Source organism: Astatotilapia calliptera, chromosome 3 (assembly GCF_964374335.1).
Source record: "Astatotilapia calliptera chromosome 3, fAstCal68.1, whole genome shotgun sequence".
NCBI lineage: Eukaryota > Metazoa > Chordata > Actinopteri > Cichliformes > Cichlidae > Astatotilapia > Astatotilapia calliptera.
In genome coordinates, this window is record NC_137424.1 from 83472186 (window position 1) to 83490277 (window position 18092).

At 43.2% G+C, this 18092-nt stretch overlaps 2 protein-coding genes and 1 long non-coding RNA gene across 3 annotated transcripts in view; 2 read left to right on the forward strand and 1 right to left on the reverse strand.

Moving 5' to 3' along the window:
• The window catches only part of LOC145425993 (NLR family CARD domain-containing protein 3-like), a 231345-nt gene that overhangs the window by 186545 nt on the left and 26708 nt on the right, over nucleotides 1–18092 (forward strand). The window lies entirely within an intron of this gene.
• On the reverse strand, nucleotides 7749–10410 carry LOC145425994 (uncharacterized). The gene has a single exon (XM_080299550.1). The coding sequence runs from the start codon at nucleotides 10374–10376 to the stop codon at nucleotides 8544–8546; it is 1833 nt and encodes a 610-aa protein (XP_080155676.1). The 5' UTR covers nucleotides 10377–10410; the 3' UTR covers nucleotides 7749–8543.
• Nucleotides 13419–15137, forward strand: LOC145426032 (uncharacterized). Its single transcript, XR_013906801.1, has 3 exons — nucleotides 13419–13751; nucleotides 14574–14657; nucleotides 14781–15137. It is a non-coding gene; the product is annotated as an uncharacterized LOC145426032 (long non-coding RNA).

Here is an 18092-nt window from a genome sequence, read left to right on the forward strand (position 1 = left end):
CCACAACAGGGAGGAAGGGGATAAGGGATCTGGACAATGAGCTGCAAGACCTCATCAAAGGGAGGCAGAGGAAAGAAGGGCGCAGGACGGGACGGGATGGACAGACTGTTTTCCATTCTTTAACGTTTCATTCCGACATGGCAGGTGTTTCCTTCTAATCTTTTTGTTACATTGTGATATTTGTGTTGTCAGTTAAAAGTCTTATGTTCTCAATAAATTGATTGAAACAAACAGTAATTGTCACTGAATCCATTTTATTAACATGTATGAACATAATGCTAACTCTGGATGATTGGAAATGGATGTTTAGTCAATAACAATGGAGTACATGTCAAGAACAACAAAACAAGAATATTTGTAATGCACCAACAATATATGAACACAGAATAAAATATTTACATCCATTAGGAGATGATTATAGTTTCATCTTTAGAAGCTTGTGCAAATCTTAGAGGCCTTAAACCATCATTAGTGCTCCAGAATTGCCCAGAAAGCATTAGGGTCCAGTTATTGAGCTTATAAAATGAGCTGTTTGTGGTGTATACTGATGCTTTGAATTCAAACTTGTGTCACTATTACATTAAAGAATTCACTGTTATTTGACTTTTTTCAGCTGAGCGGTGTCTGAGTTTATGCTGTTGAAGAGAAGGGACTCTCAGCAGTTTTTTTTGTCCTGGTCAATGCTGAGAACCTTCAGAAAGTTTTCTCCACAGTGAGACCCACCACATGTCTTTTAGATCCAATCCCTTCTTCACTCTTTAAAACACTTTATGGATTTTTTGAGGCTGAGCTTTTATACATGATGAATTGCTCTCTTCAGTTGGGTGTCTTCCCTGCTGCCTTTAAAACGGCGGTGGTGAGGCCCCTTCTGAAGAAGAGCAATTTGGATTGTAATGATTTTAATCACTACAGACCTGTATCCAACTTACCATTTTTAAGTAAAGTCTTAGAAAAACTTGTTTTTACTCAAATTACTGATTTTCTGAATGACAGACAGATCCTGGAGATATTCCAGTCTGGATTTAGGGTGAACCACAGCACAGAGACGGCTCTCCTAAAGGTTTTAAATGATCTTAGATGTAACTGGGACGCCCAAAAGCTCTCAGTCCTGGTGCTCTGTACTTTTAGGTGACAGAAGGAGACATGAGGCCTGGTCAAAACAGAAGCTGCATTCAGCTTTTATGCTCCTTATATCTGGAACAAACTCCCAGAAAGCCTCAGATCAGCTGAAACACTCAGTTTATTTAAATCCAGGTTGAAGACTCACCTGTTCTCAGCTGCATTTGAATAAAGCACCAAATCCACACTTTTAAGCTTAAATTTCAAAACTTACATTTTAACTACTGATTTTATCTACTGTTCTGATTTTATCTGTTTTGATTTTATATCCTGTTTTGTTTGTTTGTTTGTTAATTAGTTTGTTTGTTTGTTTGCTTGTTTTAATCAATTTTAAATCATGCTTTTATTTGTTTTTGTTTCTAATGTCTCTGTAAAGCACTTTGAATCACCTTGTTGTTGAATTGTGCTATACAAATAAACTTGCCTTGCCTTGCTACTGGATCTAAGCGCAGCCTTTGATACAGTAGACCACGCTGTTCTTTTAAACAGACTGAAACACATGGTGGGCCTCTCTGGTGCTGTACACAACTGGTTCACTTCCTGTCTCTCAGACAGATGTTTTATGGTGAGTATGGATACATGCTCCTCTAAGATCCATAGAATGACATGTGGTGTGCCCCAAGGGTCGGTTTTAGGCCCTGTACTTTTTAATTTGTATATGCTCCCTCTCGGCAGTGTCATCAGGAGGCATGGAGTGAACTTCCACAGTTATGCTGATGACACTCAGCTGTACATCTCCGTGTCTCCTGATGACACCAGACCAATGGATGCCCTTTTTAACTGTATTCTAGTGTGGGATAAAAAGGGGATGTTTTTCTGTTATTTTAGTATCGGCATTATTAGTTCATCAGAATCATATAATCAGCTTTGCATTAAACATTTATTGAAGCTTTTGACCTTACATTAACATTTGTATTACAGTGATTGTTATAACCTCAGGTTAATCTTCTATTTACAGGTACCAGAATAATCATATGATCTTTCATTGCAGGTGTAACCATGATCATCTCATACATATTGCAGTTTGTTGCTCATCATAGAGTTGTGCTCAAGTTAATAAGGGTTAAAAGCTACAGTCAGTGCGAATGTCTGGCTGATCTATGGAGGGGAAAGGCTTCGAGCATAGAAGGCCGCACGCGCTTACACAACACTGATATCATGTTATTCTTTGTGATCTTGTATTCAGTTATATCTTTTGTTATGATTTAAGTAGTGGCAGTTGATTAAACAATATTCATTTAATATTACATACTTGATTCAGAGCATTACACACTGATCACCTTAATCAATCTGGAAATCCTTGTAGCTGCAATGTTGTGTCTCCGCAGGGGACAGTTGGCTCCAGGAGACAGGTGGGAGTCAGTGCCTGTCCTCGTGAAGGAGAGAATGTTCTTTTCTGTTCTAAATAAACTGTCAACATTGATTGTATTGTACCTGTCTTACGCATGAAGGGGCGTTCTAATACCCTGATTTCATAAAACTATGGAAATGTGGTTTTTGAGGTGAGATCTGAGGCTGTCTGCGTACAGTGTCCATCTCCCACGCGTGTGATCATTAAAATCATCGTTTGACTCAACCCGGCCGGACCAGTGTTGTTATTGTGGTTTTTCCTCTTGTCTCCATCCCCAATATTTGAATCCGTAACACTAGATATAAGATCTTGGATGGCAGAAAACTTTTTACAGCTTAACCAGGACAAGACTGAAGTTTTAATCGTTGGTCCCGAGGCTCAGAGAGAGAAACTCTTGTCTAAATTAGAGGCATTTTCGCTATGTCCTTCGCTACAAGTGAAAAACCTGGGTGTTATTTTTGACTCTGAGCTTGGTTTTATCCCACATGTTAAACATGTAACCAAAATTGGATTTTATCATCTAAAAAATATAGCCAGAGTCACCCTATTCTCTCTCGGGCCAACACGGAGATGCTGATGCATGCTTTTATTACCAGTCGCATTGATTACTGCCCTGCTCTCTGGTCTTCCTAAGAAGAATATTTCAACTTTACAACTTTTGCAAAACTCTGCAGCTCGTGTGCTGACGAAGACCAGAGGGCGGGCCCACATTACACCGGTTTTAGAATCGCTGAACTGGCTCCCCGTGTGTTTCAGGATCGATTTTAAAGTTCTTTTATTGGTTTTTAAATGTCTTAATGGTCTTGGGCCTTCTTATCTCTCAGATCTGCTTTTACCATACGAACCCTCGCGGACCCTGAGGTCCTCTGGTACTGGCCTTTTGATTGTCCCTAAAGTCAGGACACATACTCACGGAGAGGCAGCTTTTCAGTGGTATGGTCCTCGTCTGTGGAACAGCCTGCCGGAGGAGCTCAGGGCCACAGAGAACGTACATGTTTTTAAGAACAGGCTCAAGACCCACCTTTTTAATTTAGCTTTTACTTAGCGTTTATTTATTTTATGCTTATTTATTCTATCCTGTTCTATTATTAATTTAGGCTTTACCTGATATTTATTGATTTTATTCTTATTCATTTTTTAATCTTCTTACTCTATTTATATTTATATTTATATTTATATTGTATCCTGTTATTTATTTTATCATTTTACCCTGTATATATCCTATTGTGTCATATCTCCAGTGTTTCCTCGGAGGGCGCTCTCTGCACCGGGGCTGTGATTGACCGTGGCTGCTGGGTCTCTGGGGGTCCTCTCAGCCTGGCTGGGGGGCTCCTTTGCCTCCCTCCTGCTGTGTGCCCAGCCTGGAGGCTGCGGTCTGTAACCGGCTCCCGGTGCAGACGGCTCCCTGTTATAGTGTTTCCTCACTTGGCTCATGTGAACCCAGCCCAATTTTTACTCTTTAAGTGTGCGCATGTGTGTGTGTGTGTGTGTGTGTGTGTGTGTGTGGGGGGGGGGGGGGGGGATATGTGTGTATTCACATCATTTATGTTAATGAGAGTGTGGGGAGTGAATTGGAGGGTGGGGTGGGCTGCTTTTAAGCATGTAAAGCACTTTGTGCTACATCTTTTTTTATGAAAAGTGCTTTATAAATAAAGACTGATTGATTGATTGTGTTTGTGTATTTATTTCAAAACAAAAACAACAAACTTTTCGCTTCTTTCAAACCAAATAGCGCATCTATGAACTTGTATCGTTTGAGAACGGCACTGAAAGGTGACGTCAAATGACGTGCAAAAACCTACGGTGGCCCCTAGAGACAAAACACAAACAAAATCCAAAACACATGCAAATTCCAAAACTCAACGGAAGTGCTCCAGGACGCTACGGGCAGTGTTGAGCTTTTGTTACCTAGTAACTACACAAGCCAGGAAGTACCAATGACTGGATTTGGGCTGTATACCAATTTAGGGTCTGCAGCCTTAAAGGCCACATTTTAAGGCCGATTACGTCACAGCAACATGACGAAGGCTGTCCCAATTCAAAGGCCCTCAAATGCGTCCTTAATTTCCCTGAATTTTAAGGATGGGTCGGTGTAGCCTTCATGGCCCAACATATCCCAGATTTCATAGCGCGGCGGTGGTATGGATTATTTTGCCGAAAAAAAAAAGGTGGAAGCGGAGCGGATGAAGAGTAAACTTTCAGAAGTAAGTACTGAATATTATGTCACTTTTTTACGCGCAAATGTTTTTATAATGAAGAACATTAAAACATTACTGTTGGCCACATGTCGGGAAAGTTATGTGACATTAGCGATGTTTGTACTATCTTGGTTTTAAAGCCTTTAAAATATACGCCGTTCAATAGTCGACCTTAATCTTACAGAGAATGTGATGATTTTGTGGATAATTAAAGTCAGTCATATATCCACAAACACAACAAGCTGAAAGTCAGTGATGCTGCTCAGTTTGCAGTCCTGAACATCACGGCACAAGCAGGATCCACTGCACTGTTAATGTGAGCTGTGTTATATTGCTGCCTCTGTTCGGTGGTGTCGAGCCAAACGGACTTTAACGTGTGTTTGAACGAGCTGACGGTTCACTCGTTAAGCTGAAAGAAAGATGCTTCAATCACAGCAGTCACACATGTGTCCACTGCACCATCTGGAACTCTTCTTGTTTACACTCGTAATAACACAAACACTAAATCCTGCTTCTCTGGTGCTGTTGTGTAGCAGTGTGTACACCTGAGACTGTCACCTGTCTGTCTGTCCTGCACTCTCTCTCTGTTTCTTTCTCTCTGATTGTGGAATAAAAGTATGAACATGTGTTTATAAGTTACACTTGTGTTTGAATCCTGCAGCTTATCACACATTTGATTTCCATGTGTGACGACTGCAAGTGTCCAGAGTGAGGACAGACTGAGGGAGCCACTGCTGCACATCATCTGTGAGGCTTTGCAGCCCTGATGATCCACCAGGACAAACTCAGCAGTGTGTGAGGAAGAGGAGGAGGAAGAGCCAGCAGCAGCTGACAGATGGAGAGAATAGACAGACTGTTCCCTGTTTGTGAAGGACTGCTAGGAAAGTTTAACATAACTGTCTGTGCTGAATCAGTCTTATTAGCTAATGTTCAAATAATGTGATCATCCCAGTGTTTCCAGTGTGGGAGAAAGTACTCAGAGTACTCAGGGCCTTCAAGTTACACACTATGAAAGGCAGCAACAAGTTTAATGTTCAGAAACCTAAAGTCTGTATCAGCAGCAGAATGGAGCTAAAATAAATGTTTGTTTCAGTTCTATGAAGCTTTGAGTATTTTGGATCAGTAGCTGCTGTGTTTGTTGCATCATATTGCTGTAACTGTTTATATGCTTTATATATTCTGAGCTAAGTTGATCTATAGTGTTACATCATATTCTATAAGGATGTTATGTGTTTGTAGACTTTCTGCCCAGTTTGACCCATTTAGCAGACGTCAGCCTGTTTAAGGCTCTGATATCTATTCTGTGTGACTTACAGCAGTTATGACATGGTCTGATTTTCTCACCCAATAAAGGAATATTTACTATATCAGTCTACTCTGCATTCTATCAGACACAGTTATCACAGCTCGTACATTTGCTTTTACACATATATGTAAGCATTGAGCCACATTTAGTAATGCCAACATACTGAAGGAACAACATTTGTCTCATATATGATACACCTATATATGCACTGTCAATATACATTTTGAACCAGCTGCAGACGTCAGAGTAACAACTGACTGACCCCCACATAAAGTGCGTTACAGTAGTCCACAGGGGAAGAAATAAAAGCATGGATCACGGTTTCAAAGTGCTGCCTAGAAAGAAAAGATTTCACTCTTGCCAGTCGCCTTAAATGATAAAAACTGGACTGGTCCAACTTAAAACCAAGGGCAGTAACAACAGGTTTAAAATAAACTTCCAGGGGTTCCAAATCAAAAGAAGAGGACTCACAGGGGCCACTGGGTCCAAACACCAACAAATCTGTTTTCTTTTCATTCAAATTTAAAAAGTTTTAAAAGCCAACCAAGCTTTAATGTCGTCTAGGCATGTCAAGAGAGGTTTTATTCAGATGCCATCCTTCTGCTTCAGTGGCAAATAAATTTGGCAGTCATTCCTATATACTTGTCTTTGAGTGAAGATTTAAGGTGATAAGACATATAAATACTTACAACTTGAATCTGTACTGAAGCTCAGTATTTGACACAGAGTTCATGTTCACTGCTGTAATAGCTAATAATGATTAATATAATAACTATAATATTGGCCATATTATATTTCCATTACCAAAGTGATATGACTTTAGTCTCATGAACAACATTAGCTAATTGTTATTTACTAACTAATCTTAAATGACTGTTCAGTACAGAAATGAAGCCCAACAATCATGTTTTACAGTCCTGTGGTCTCAGCCTCAGATACTCATCAAATCACACAAAGCTCATGTAGAAACAAACAAACAAATGAACAGAATATGTTCTCCTTCATTTCTGTCAAACAAAGTTGTATGACAAATTTCCAGCGGTTAGTATCATGGTTGCTAGGCAACCTGGGAAGCGCGACGGAGACTAGACCGTCCCATACAGACCATGGCTGTATCCCAATTCAGGGTCTGCAGCCTTAAAGGCCGCATTTTAAGGCCGATTACGTCACAGCGACGCGACGAAGGCTGTCCCAATTCAAAGGCTGCTCGAAATGCGGCCCTGAAATGCATCCTTCATTTCCCTGAATTTTAAGGATGTGACGGTGTAGACTTTGTGGCCCCAACATATCCCAGAATGCATAGCGCGGCGGTGGGTGTGGATAATTTTGCCGAAAAAAACGGCGGATGAGGGGCGGCCGAAGAGTAAACTTTAAGTAAGTACTGAATATGATGTCACTTATTTATGTGCAAATGTTTAATAACGAAGACCATTAAAACATTCCTGTTGGCCACATGTCGGCAAAGTCATGTGACGTTAGTGACGTTTGTACTAACTTGGTTTTAAAGCCTTTTCTTTACAGTATACGCCGTTCAATAGCTGAGCTTCATCTTACAGAGAATTATCAAAGCTCATGTAGAAACAAACAAACAAATGAACAAAAGATTTTCTCCTTCATTTCTGTCAAACACAGCTATGACACGTTTCCAGCTGTTGCTAGGCAACCTGGGCAGCGCAACGGAGGTGTTACGTTCTGGTCCCGGCAAGTAAATAAACGTAACAAATAGTTTGCCCCACTCACTTCCCACCCACGCACAAACCCCAACAACGACACCTTTTTTAAGTATTTAAGCAGCCATTTATTTTCATCAGCAGTGAGCAATGCCAAAACAATAAACAAAACTCCCTATAAAACAATCCCTAGTCTTCCCTACACCAAAATAAAAAGAAACCAAAACAAAAGACAAGTCACTTACCTAACTATCTAACGAAAAACAGGAGAAAACTTGTTCAACAAAAGAAAACGGCTTCTCACGCCTACTAGGCTGCGACAGTGAAAGTTATACAGCAAAGGAACAAAAAAGTGACCGCCACTGGTTAACTTATTTACAATTATTTACATGGCAAGGCTAGAGGTACACGTGAATACTCCAGCCTGCACTACAATGACACAACACACAACTCTGTGACCGAGTCAACGGGGTTCCAAACAGCACTCCCAGGTGACTGTCATCCGGACGTTAAGTACTGGAGGTGGTCCATCAATTATCCAGTCGGAAGGTGTGTAGAGACTCCACCCAGATACCTAGCAGCCACGCCCAGGTGTCCACCTCCTAGGAGAGAAAAAAGGGAAAATACCGCCACCATCCTCCGGTGGGAGGCACAACACCAACAAACACATCACTGGGTCATAACAGTTTCCCCCACCCAAAAAAAATCAAACATCCAACCCCACACAAAGATGTTTGATTTACGACCTAGAGAGGGCATCAGCCATAACATTCTCTAAGCTCTTATATATCGGATCTCAATGTTGAAATCCTGTAGGAGTAAGGACCAACGCATGAGGCGCTGGTTGCTGTTTTAGAAATGTTCTAGAAAAGAAACAGACTGGGTGGTCAATGCCATTTTCATCCTCCTGCACGAGCACTGCACCCGCCCCCAAAACACTGGCGTCCACCTCTGAATCCTTGGCCCCTCAGGAACCGCCCAGGGACACCAAAAGTCTCCAGATTGCGCTTTCGCTCCTCTGCCCACGTCAGTCTGAGCCCATTATCAGATGAGATGTTGTCAAAGAAAAACTTTGCTTTGTCATAGTAGCACTTTGGACCAAAATGATCCTCCCCTGAACTCAGCTGCAACCCCTCCTTTTCCCTTCCCTCAGAATTCCCATCTTTTAGATTCAGCCCCTCCTGTAACTTCTTCTCAAGCGCCTCCTTAATGAATTGCGCGTTGGAGGAATCAAAATCAAAGTCTGTGTCAAATTTAAGGGTGGGAGATGGAGCATTAGCCACCATCAGCTGGCCTCTTCTGCGGTCCCTATGCCGTCGAGGTCCTTGTCTTTTTCTAGCAGGTGGCCTGGTTTCAGCATTTTGCTGCTGACTGTCCTGAAAAGTGAATCTACTTGGGTCTGATTGCATGGTGGCTTCAGCGACCCTTGTGGTTTGAATATTTGTTCTTCTCGTCCCCTTGGGCTGCCTCCTATTCTGCTGCTGCTGTTGCTGGGATCCACTCGCACCTCTCCTCTGCCTAAATGTCTTTACACTGACGGTTTGAACAGCCTTTGATGTGGCACGATCGAAACCACTGTTATCTGTAAGTGGTATATCGACTACTTCTGGCGACGGAAAAACTGTGCCGCCAGCTAGATCGTTTCCCAAGATGATGTCAATACCTGCAACCGGTAACTGGGGTCGCACCCCAAGCTTAACCTCACCAGACAAAAACTGAGACGAAAGCTGCACCAAGTGTAAAGGAACCCGTATTACACACATCCTAACTCCCCAGGCTAACACATCCGCCCCACAACAGGATTGAGCTGAAAACGGTAAGACCCCCTCACGAATGAGCGACTGTTTCGCACCAGTGTCTCGCAAAATACTGACAGGAGTCCGCCGATCTTCTCCTATCAAGGAAACAAAGCCGTTTGACACAAACGGCTTAAACTCCTTATCTACTTTATCATTTTCGGGTGCCATCACCTCCCCCCAAGTAGGAGAGTTTGTCTGTAGAAGGTTTATTGGGGAAGGAGATGTACCCTCCCTGGTCATTTCTTTTCTCTTCAGAGCAGGGCAAACCGCAATAAGGTGTCCCTGCTCATGGCAAAAAAAACACACGCGGTTCTCAATGGATGAGGGGATGGCACGGCGGGTGCCCCTTGGAGACCATCTGGGCGGGCTACTGGAAGACGGAAAACTGTGAGCAGGAACCGAAAACACCACTTTGTGTGTCAACACAAACTCATCAGCCCGTATAGCAGCAGCGGTGAGAGTCGTAACCTTCTGTTCGTTTAAGTAGGTTACCACAGTGTCTGGTAGTTGGTTTTTGAACTCTTCCAACGTCACCAACTCACGCAGGTCATTCAAGGTGTTTACTGCTCTAGCATGACACCACTTATCAAACAGAGTTTTCTTTTCTCTGGCAAACTCCACATAGGTCTGGTTGGCGGATTTTTTCCCATTCCTAAATCTCTGCCTGTAAGCCTCTGGCACAAGCTCGTAAGCACGCAGGACAGCAGCCTTCACCATATCATAGTCAAAACTGTCCTCCAGAGAAAGAGCGGTGCACACCTCTTGAGCTTTCCCCACCAATCTACATTGGAGTAGAAGAGACCACACATCTTTTGGCCAGTGCAGCGCACCTGCGATACGCTCAAACACTGTGAAATACGAATCCACCTCAGTTTCCCGAAACGCCGGCACCATTTTGATGTGTTTACTCGCATCAAAGCCACCACCTGGCATCAAGGCCGGTGGCTGCGGAGATGGCGACTGCGGGGATGATGACTCCGGGGAGGGTGCCTGCGGAGATGGTGGCTGCGGGGCTGACCGAGGTACAGGCGGACTGGCAGACACAGAGGCTCCCCTCTCTACCTCCAGAGCCCTGATCCTCAAGTGCATAGCCTCCACCTCCAACTGCTGTTTCTTTAGCTCCACCTCCCTAATGCGCAGCGTTACCCGCAGCTCCTCTGCAGAAGGGCTAGGTGGGCTAGGTGGAGAAGGGAGATTTTTCAGTGGGGCAGACACACCAGCCACGGCCCCCAGCTCAACCCCCCCCCGCAGGACCCGGCTCACCAAACACCCCCTTGTCCGTCAACTGGCCACATAGGAGCTCCCTAAGCTCTTTCTTCTTTGCAGTCAACGGCACAGTCACATCAAAGAAATCAGCAATAAGCAAGAGGTCAGCCTTTTTACACCTACCCAACGTCTCTGCAGACGGGCTCAGAGTGAATTCCTCCAACTTAAACTCCATCCTAACACACACACCCCCCCACACAAGAAAAAACCGCCAACCAAGAAAACAAGCCACAAAAAGAACACAAAAGAGACGAGCCCCCAATATGTTACGTTCTGGTCCCGGCAAGTAAATAAACGTAACAAATAGTTTGCCCCACTCACTTCCCACCCACGCACAAACCCCAACAACGACACCTTTTTTAAGTATTTAAGCAGCCATTTATTTTCATCAGCAGTGAGCAATGCCAAAACAATAAACAAAACTCCCTATAAAACAATCCCTAGTCTTCCCTACACCAAAATAAAAAGAAGCCAAAACAAAAGACAAGTCACTTACCTAACTATCTAACGAAAAACAGGAGAAAACTTGTTCAACAAAAGAAAACGGCTTCTCACGCCTACTAGGCTGCGACAGTGAAAGTTATACAGCAAAGGAACAAAAAAGTGACCGCCACTGGTTAACTTATTTACAATTATTTACATGGCAAGGCTAGAGGTACACGTGAATACTCCAGCCTGCACTACAATGACACAACACACAACTCTGTGACCGAGTCAACGGGGTTCCAAACAGCACTCCCAGGTGACTGTCATCCGGACGTTAAGTACTGGAGGTGGTCCATCAATTATCCAGTCGGAAGGTGTGTAGAGACTCCACCCAGATACCTAGCAGCCACGCCCAGGTGTCCACCTCCTAGGAGAGAAAAAAGGGAAAATACCGCCACCATCCTCCGGTGGGAGGCACAACACCAACAAACACATCACTGGGTCATAACAGAGGCTAGACCATCCCATTTCACAAGCCTCGCACTTCCGACCTTAGTGGTCTTTGAGTACGTGGCCCTTGAGGATCGTTGAGGCTGCGTACTTTAAGGCTGCAGACCCTGGATTGGGATACAGCCCATTTGTTTGCAACAAACTTGCCGTTTATTTTGCAAATCGAGCTCAACACTGCCCCTAGCATCCTGGAGCACTTCCATTGTGATTTGGAGTTTGCATGTGTTTTGTATTTTGTACGTGTTTTGGAGTTTGCATGTGTTTTGTATTTTGTAAGTGTTTTGGAGTTTGCATGTGTTTTGGATTTTGTAAGTGTTTTGGAGTTTGCATGTGTTTTGTATTTTGTAAGTGTTTTGGAGTTTGCATGTGTTTTGTATTTTGTACGTGTTTTGGAGTTTGCATGTGTTTTGTATTTTGTAAGTGTTTTGGAGTTTGCATGTGTTTTGTATTTTGTAAGTGTTTTGGAGTTTGCATGTGTTTTGTATTTTGCATGTGTTTTGTATTTTGTAAGTGTTTTGGAGTTTGCATGTGTTTTGTATTTTGTAAGTGTTTTGGAGTTTGCATTTGTTTTGCATTTTGCATGTGTTTTGTATTTTGTAAGTGTTTTGGAGTTTGCATGTGTTTTGTATTTTGCATGTGTTTTGTATTTTGTAAGTGTTTTGGAGTTTGCATGTGTTTTGTATTTTGTAAGTGTTTTGGAGTTTGCATGTGTTTTGCATTTTGTAAGTGTTTTGGAGTTTGCATGTGTTTTGTATTTTGTAAGTGTTTTGGAGTTTGCATGTGTTTTGGATTTTGTACGTGTTTTGGAGTTTGCATGTGTTTTGTATTTTGTAAGTGTTTTGGAGTTTGCATGTGTTTTGGATTTTGTACGTGTTTTGGAGTTTGTGCGTGCTATTTGGAATTTGTAAATGTTTTGGATTTTGTACATGCTTTGTCCCTAGGGGCCACCGTAAAAACCCCACTGACTCAACGTCTCTGTTGAGAACGCCAGCATCGGGTAAATAACATGTGACCACGCCCCCATGCAATCACCTGTGGTGCAGGAAAATCTAAACACCTGCACCACCATAACAAATAAAACATAAACATTCACTTTGGCTCTCACTCTGTCTGCACTTTCATTCATGATTTCAACAGGTTGAAATGAGCTTTGAAGAAACATCAGTTTACTATTGAAATATTCAAAACGCTGCAGGAAGAAGAAGAACAAAGTGATGACGGATGTTTGTGCTTCAAATAGGAAAGCCAGCAGGAATAAATCACAACCTGCCAGTCGGGAATTTCCAAGGTTTATTTGAACGCAGCACACAGTGTTTCGATGCTCCCGAGTGTCTTCAAACGCCGCATTAGGCTCAAAGTTTACTTTCACTTTCCTGAGCTTCGTGGAGTGGAGCTTGTTGTTGGTGTCTCTTTGTGAAGAAACTGTGAGTTTGCTTTGTTTCCTCCTTTAACAGTTTGTCTTTAGGAACTTTACTGTTTGTTCAGCTCATGTTTGATTTCTTCACACAACAAACTGTGTGTGTTTGTATTTCCGGTCTCTCCATTAAAGTCAGTGTGTAATGTTTCCTGGCTAATATCAGCTGTGTGCAGCTTAGCACAAATCTGCCGCTCCATAGTTCACGGTAACGGACTCACAGCTGGACCAACGAGGCCGAGTGTGTCCGCCACTCTGAGCTACGTTCGTGTGTGTACTTATAAGCTGTGTCCGAATTCAGGGGAAGGATGCTTAAAATGTCATATGTGGATGCAATGACGTCACAGCGACGCGACAAAGGCTGTCCGAATTCAAAGAGCACTCAAAATGTAGCGACAAATGCGTCCTACCTCTCCACAAATTTGAGGGTTAGTTGTGTCCAAATTCAGGGGAAGGATGCGCCAATGCCATATTTGGAGGCAATGACGTCACGGCGACGCGACGAAGGCTGGCCGAATTCAAAGATTGCTCAAAATGTGGCGACAAATGCGTGCTACTTTGCCCTGAATTTTAAGGATGGTCCGATATATCCTTCGTGTCCTACCATATCCCAGGATTCATTGCGGGCCATATAGGAGATTTGTTTCTGATAACCATGGTGGTTGAAGCGGGAGAGGAAAACACTTTCAAATGTAAGTATATGAAAATCTGGTTGTACAAAAGTTAAATTGTTATAGCGGTTGTGTTGTTAAGCTTTGGGCATCTGCATAGACATGTTTCGTTTATTTAAAATAACCGTAAACCAGCTTGTATCGCGGGTCCCGCGGTTTTTCATGTATGGCCGCTTACATACAGCTAATTTAGATTTTTCCGAATTGGTGATATGTTGTGGGGAACAAAGACCAAACGGCTTAATTTATTAAAACAAGGAGAAAACGATCACCTCTTCACTGGGGTGAAGAATTGGGCCGCTACGGCGTGGATGTACAAGAATAAATCAATGTACACATCATATTCATATGAGTGCGGTCCTATTAACCTTCATGCTGTACAGCAGCGGTCCCAACCTTTTTCCACCACAGATCGGTTTATGTCAGGCACGGAGCGGCCTTTAAGGTATCGCGGATGAATACAACCACATAAAATGATCCGACCAAGTCAAAAACTGTGGTATTTTGTAAATATAATAATAAACGTGAATGTAGTGTGTAATTGTGTAACTTAATTAGCAGCGTCCTCCTGAAAATGCGCCAACATTGAGAGTAACATCCTCCTCTCTGCCGCTTAATGCTCTATGGTCGCTATGGTAACGTGTGGTAACGTGTAAATATTTCTTACAAAATAAGACACACAACTACAACAAGGGAAATGGTACCAAACGACTCACGGACCGCTGCTGTACAGAACCTGTGATGTCCAGACGACGTTCCTCTGGTGTTCTGTTGTGAAAACCTTTGGGTTTAGGGATTAACATAGTTGGTTTCTTTCTTCTCTTATTTGTTGTGTGTGATCAGGACAATTCTGGAGAAGATGGGCCTGCAGGGGAAAGTCACCCCCTTGCAGGCCAGAAGACATGAGATAACTTTAAAGAATACAAAGTACGTATGTGTCTTATCAAGAAGATGATTCTTAAGAACACAAGTTAATAAATGTGCAATTACTAAGAGTTGTTGTGGTGTTTTTATTTGCCTGCTGTCATTTTTAATTTCCTCTGCCTTTAGGATTGCAAGTATCCAGGCTCAGGAGAGGGGGTCAGTGGGAAGCCCACTGCTGCTACTTGGCCCTGGTTTGCCCTCGTGAATGAGGTGATAGGACAGATGCCTTCCATTAAGCCTCCTGTCCTAATGTCCTCTCTCCCTGAGGACACTCCAGGGCCAAGCACAGCAGTGTGTGACCAAAACGACAGCGATGATGAAGTGGCTCAGCCACCTACGACAGGGAGGAAGAGGAAAAGAGATGATGAGCTGCTAGAGCTCATCAGAGAGGACATGAGTTAGCAAAGAGAGGCTGAGGAGAGGAGAGCAGGGAGAGGATGGACAGACTGTTTTCACTTCTAGAAAGATTAGTTCCAAAATGAGTTATGTATTAAGAAATTTAGTTATTTGAATATATTTGTTACATTGTTATATGTGTTGCATTAGTTTAAAGGTTTTATGTTATTAATAAATTGATTCAAACAAACAGTAATTGTCACTGAACTCATTTGATTTACAGGCATTTTTAACATGTATGAACATAACGCTAATTTTGAACAATATTACATGGATATTTATTTGATAGCAAGAAAGTAAATAACACTAACAATGAAACAAGAATATTTCAAATACACAGTATGTAAAGATCGAAAAACAACATTTTCAGTTGTTCACACAGGATTAACCTGAGTGACCTTTTCCTGGACCGTTTCTTGAAGAACTGTAATAGATTACAGGAAGTATCTGGCAGTGTTGCTGAATCTGCTCGAGCAAGATCAGACGTGAATGGGGTGCTGCAACTGAGACCTGCGGTTTGTCTTTTCTGATCAGCGAGTGGAGAATCACACAGGGTGGTCTGCAAAGAGAGCTTTAGGATGCTTCCTCCCACTGTCCACTGCATCGTCCATCCACAGGGTTTGCAGGGCTGGCTCACTCGTGGCTGCCACACCACTAAGATGTTTTCAGAAATATGCAAGCAGGAGATGGTGGATGCTATATTATTAGTATAATACTTGTAACTCTGTAGCAGACAACAGTTTGATAAAGTGCTATGTAAAAAAACAAACAAACAAAAGATTAGATTCTATTTGTTTCAAAGATATTTAGTTTATATATTTTATATGATACAGTACATGTGTAAGAATGACCGATGTTGTGCCGATATTACACATATTACGCACGGAAACTTTGGAAATCAGTTTTGGCAGGCGAACACTTTTTTGGCAAAACGCTGGCAATAATTCAATTGTACGTGTAATTAGCTAAGTAATTCCTAAATGCGTGTAGATTAAAGGAAATTATTTTACCTGGATATGATTGTCTCTGATGACGTGCGGGCGACGACGATAAGGTTTTTCTGGGTCCTCAAGAAATAAAATTGTCCACACAACAGAGCGACATTTCTGGGTCCATTTTAAAGTTTTCGCGCTGTGGCGCTAGCGACCGGAAAAAAACGCAAGTAAGGGCGGAGTTGAAGGCTAGGAGGCTGTCCACAGCCCATCTGTTACGTTGGATACTCATTGTTTGTTCAATAAAGTTTCTATGGAGAAAAAAAAGGGGCTGTCCACAGCCGCTCACTTCCTGACTACCCGTCCGTCTAAGGACACTACCTTGTGACGTAGGTAGGTAGTGTCCTTATGAGCATCCTTCCCCTGAATTCGGACACAACCATAGTTTGTACTTTGTGAGTTCAGTCAGAGCCACAGAGGACGTAGCGTACGTGATGACGTCAAAGCTCAGCTGCAGTGTTTTTCTCACCTTTACATCCTTTACTCTCACTGTCATTAATATTTACACACGAGACACCTGCAGAGATCTGACGCTAAGCTAGCCACAAAGGATGATAACGCTAAGCTAACTCTAAGAGCTCTTAGAGACACGAGTTAAAAAGCTGCTTTTACACTCAACAAAAATATAAACGCAACACCTTTGTTACTGCTCCCATTCCCCATGGGATGGACGTAGAGACCTAAAATTCATTCCAGATACACAATATAACCATCCCTCCCAAACAGTGGTCACAAATCAGTCCAAATGTGTGGTAGTGGGCACATCTGCCATATTGAGATAATCCATCCCACCTCACAGGTGTGCCACATCAGGATGCTTATCTGACATCATGAGTAGTGCACAGGTGTACCTCAGACTGCCCACAACAAAAGGCCACCCTGGAATGTGCAGTTTTGTCTCACAGCAAAATGCCACAGATGCCACAAGCAATGAGGGAGCGTGCAATTGGCATGCTGACAGCAGGAATGTCAACCAGGTCTGTCGCCCGTGCATTGAATGTTCATTTCTCAACCATAAGCCGTCTCCACAGGCGTTTCAGAGAATATGGCAGCACATCCAACCGGCCTCACAACCGCAGACCTCGTGTAACCACACCAGCCCAGGACCTCCACATCCAGCAGGTTCACCTCCAAGATCGTCTGAGACCAGCCACCCAGACAGCTGCTGGAACAATTGGTTTGCACAACCAAACAATTTCTGCACAAACTGTCAGAAACCGTCTCAGGGACGCTCAACTGCATGCCCGTCGTCCTCATCGGGGTCTTGACCTGACTCCAGCTCGTCGCCGTAACAGACGTGTGTGGGCAAATGCTCACATTCGATGGCGTCTGGCACGTTGGAGAGGTGTGCGCTTCACGGATGAATCATGGTTCACATTGTTCAGGGCAGATGGCAGCTGAGAATGTCCCAGTTCTTGCATGGCCAGCATACTCACCGGACATGTCACCCATTGAGCATGTTCGGGATGTGCTTGACCGGCGTATACGACAGCGTGTACCAGTTCCCACGAATATCCAACAACCTCGCACAGCCATTGAAGTGGAGTGGACCAACATTCCACAGGCCACAATTGACAATCTGATAGACTCCATGCGACGATGTGTTGCACTGCATGAGGCAAATGGTGGTCACACCAGATACTGACCGGTTCTGGGTCCCCAGACCCCCAATAGCGCAAAAAACTGCACATTCCAGGGTGGCCTTTTGTTGTGGGCAGTCTGAGGTACACCTGTGCACTACTCATGATGTCAGATCAGCATCCTGATGTGGCACACCTGTGAGGTGGGATGGATTATCTCAATATGGCAGATGTGCCCACTACCACACATTTGGACTGATTTGTGACCACTGTTTGGGAGGGATGGTTATATTGTGTATCTGGAATGAATTTTAGGTCTCTACGTCCATCCCATGGGGAATGGGAGCAGTAACAAAGGTGTTGCGTTTATATTTTTGTTGAGTGTAGTTTGTGATCAGAATCCAGGACTGAGAGCAGCAGCAGAGTTGATGGATGATGAATTACTGGATGGAAGAAACTTCTCATTAACT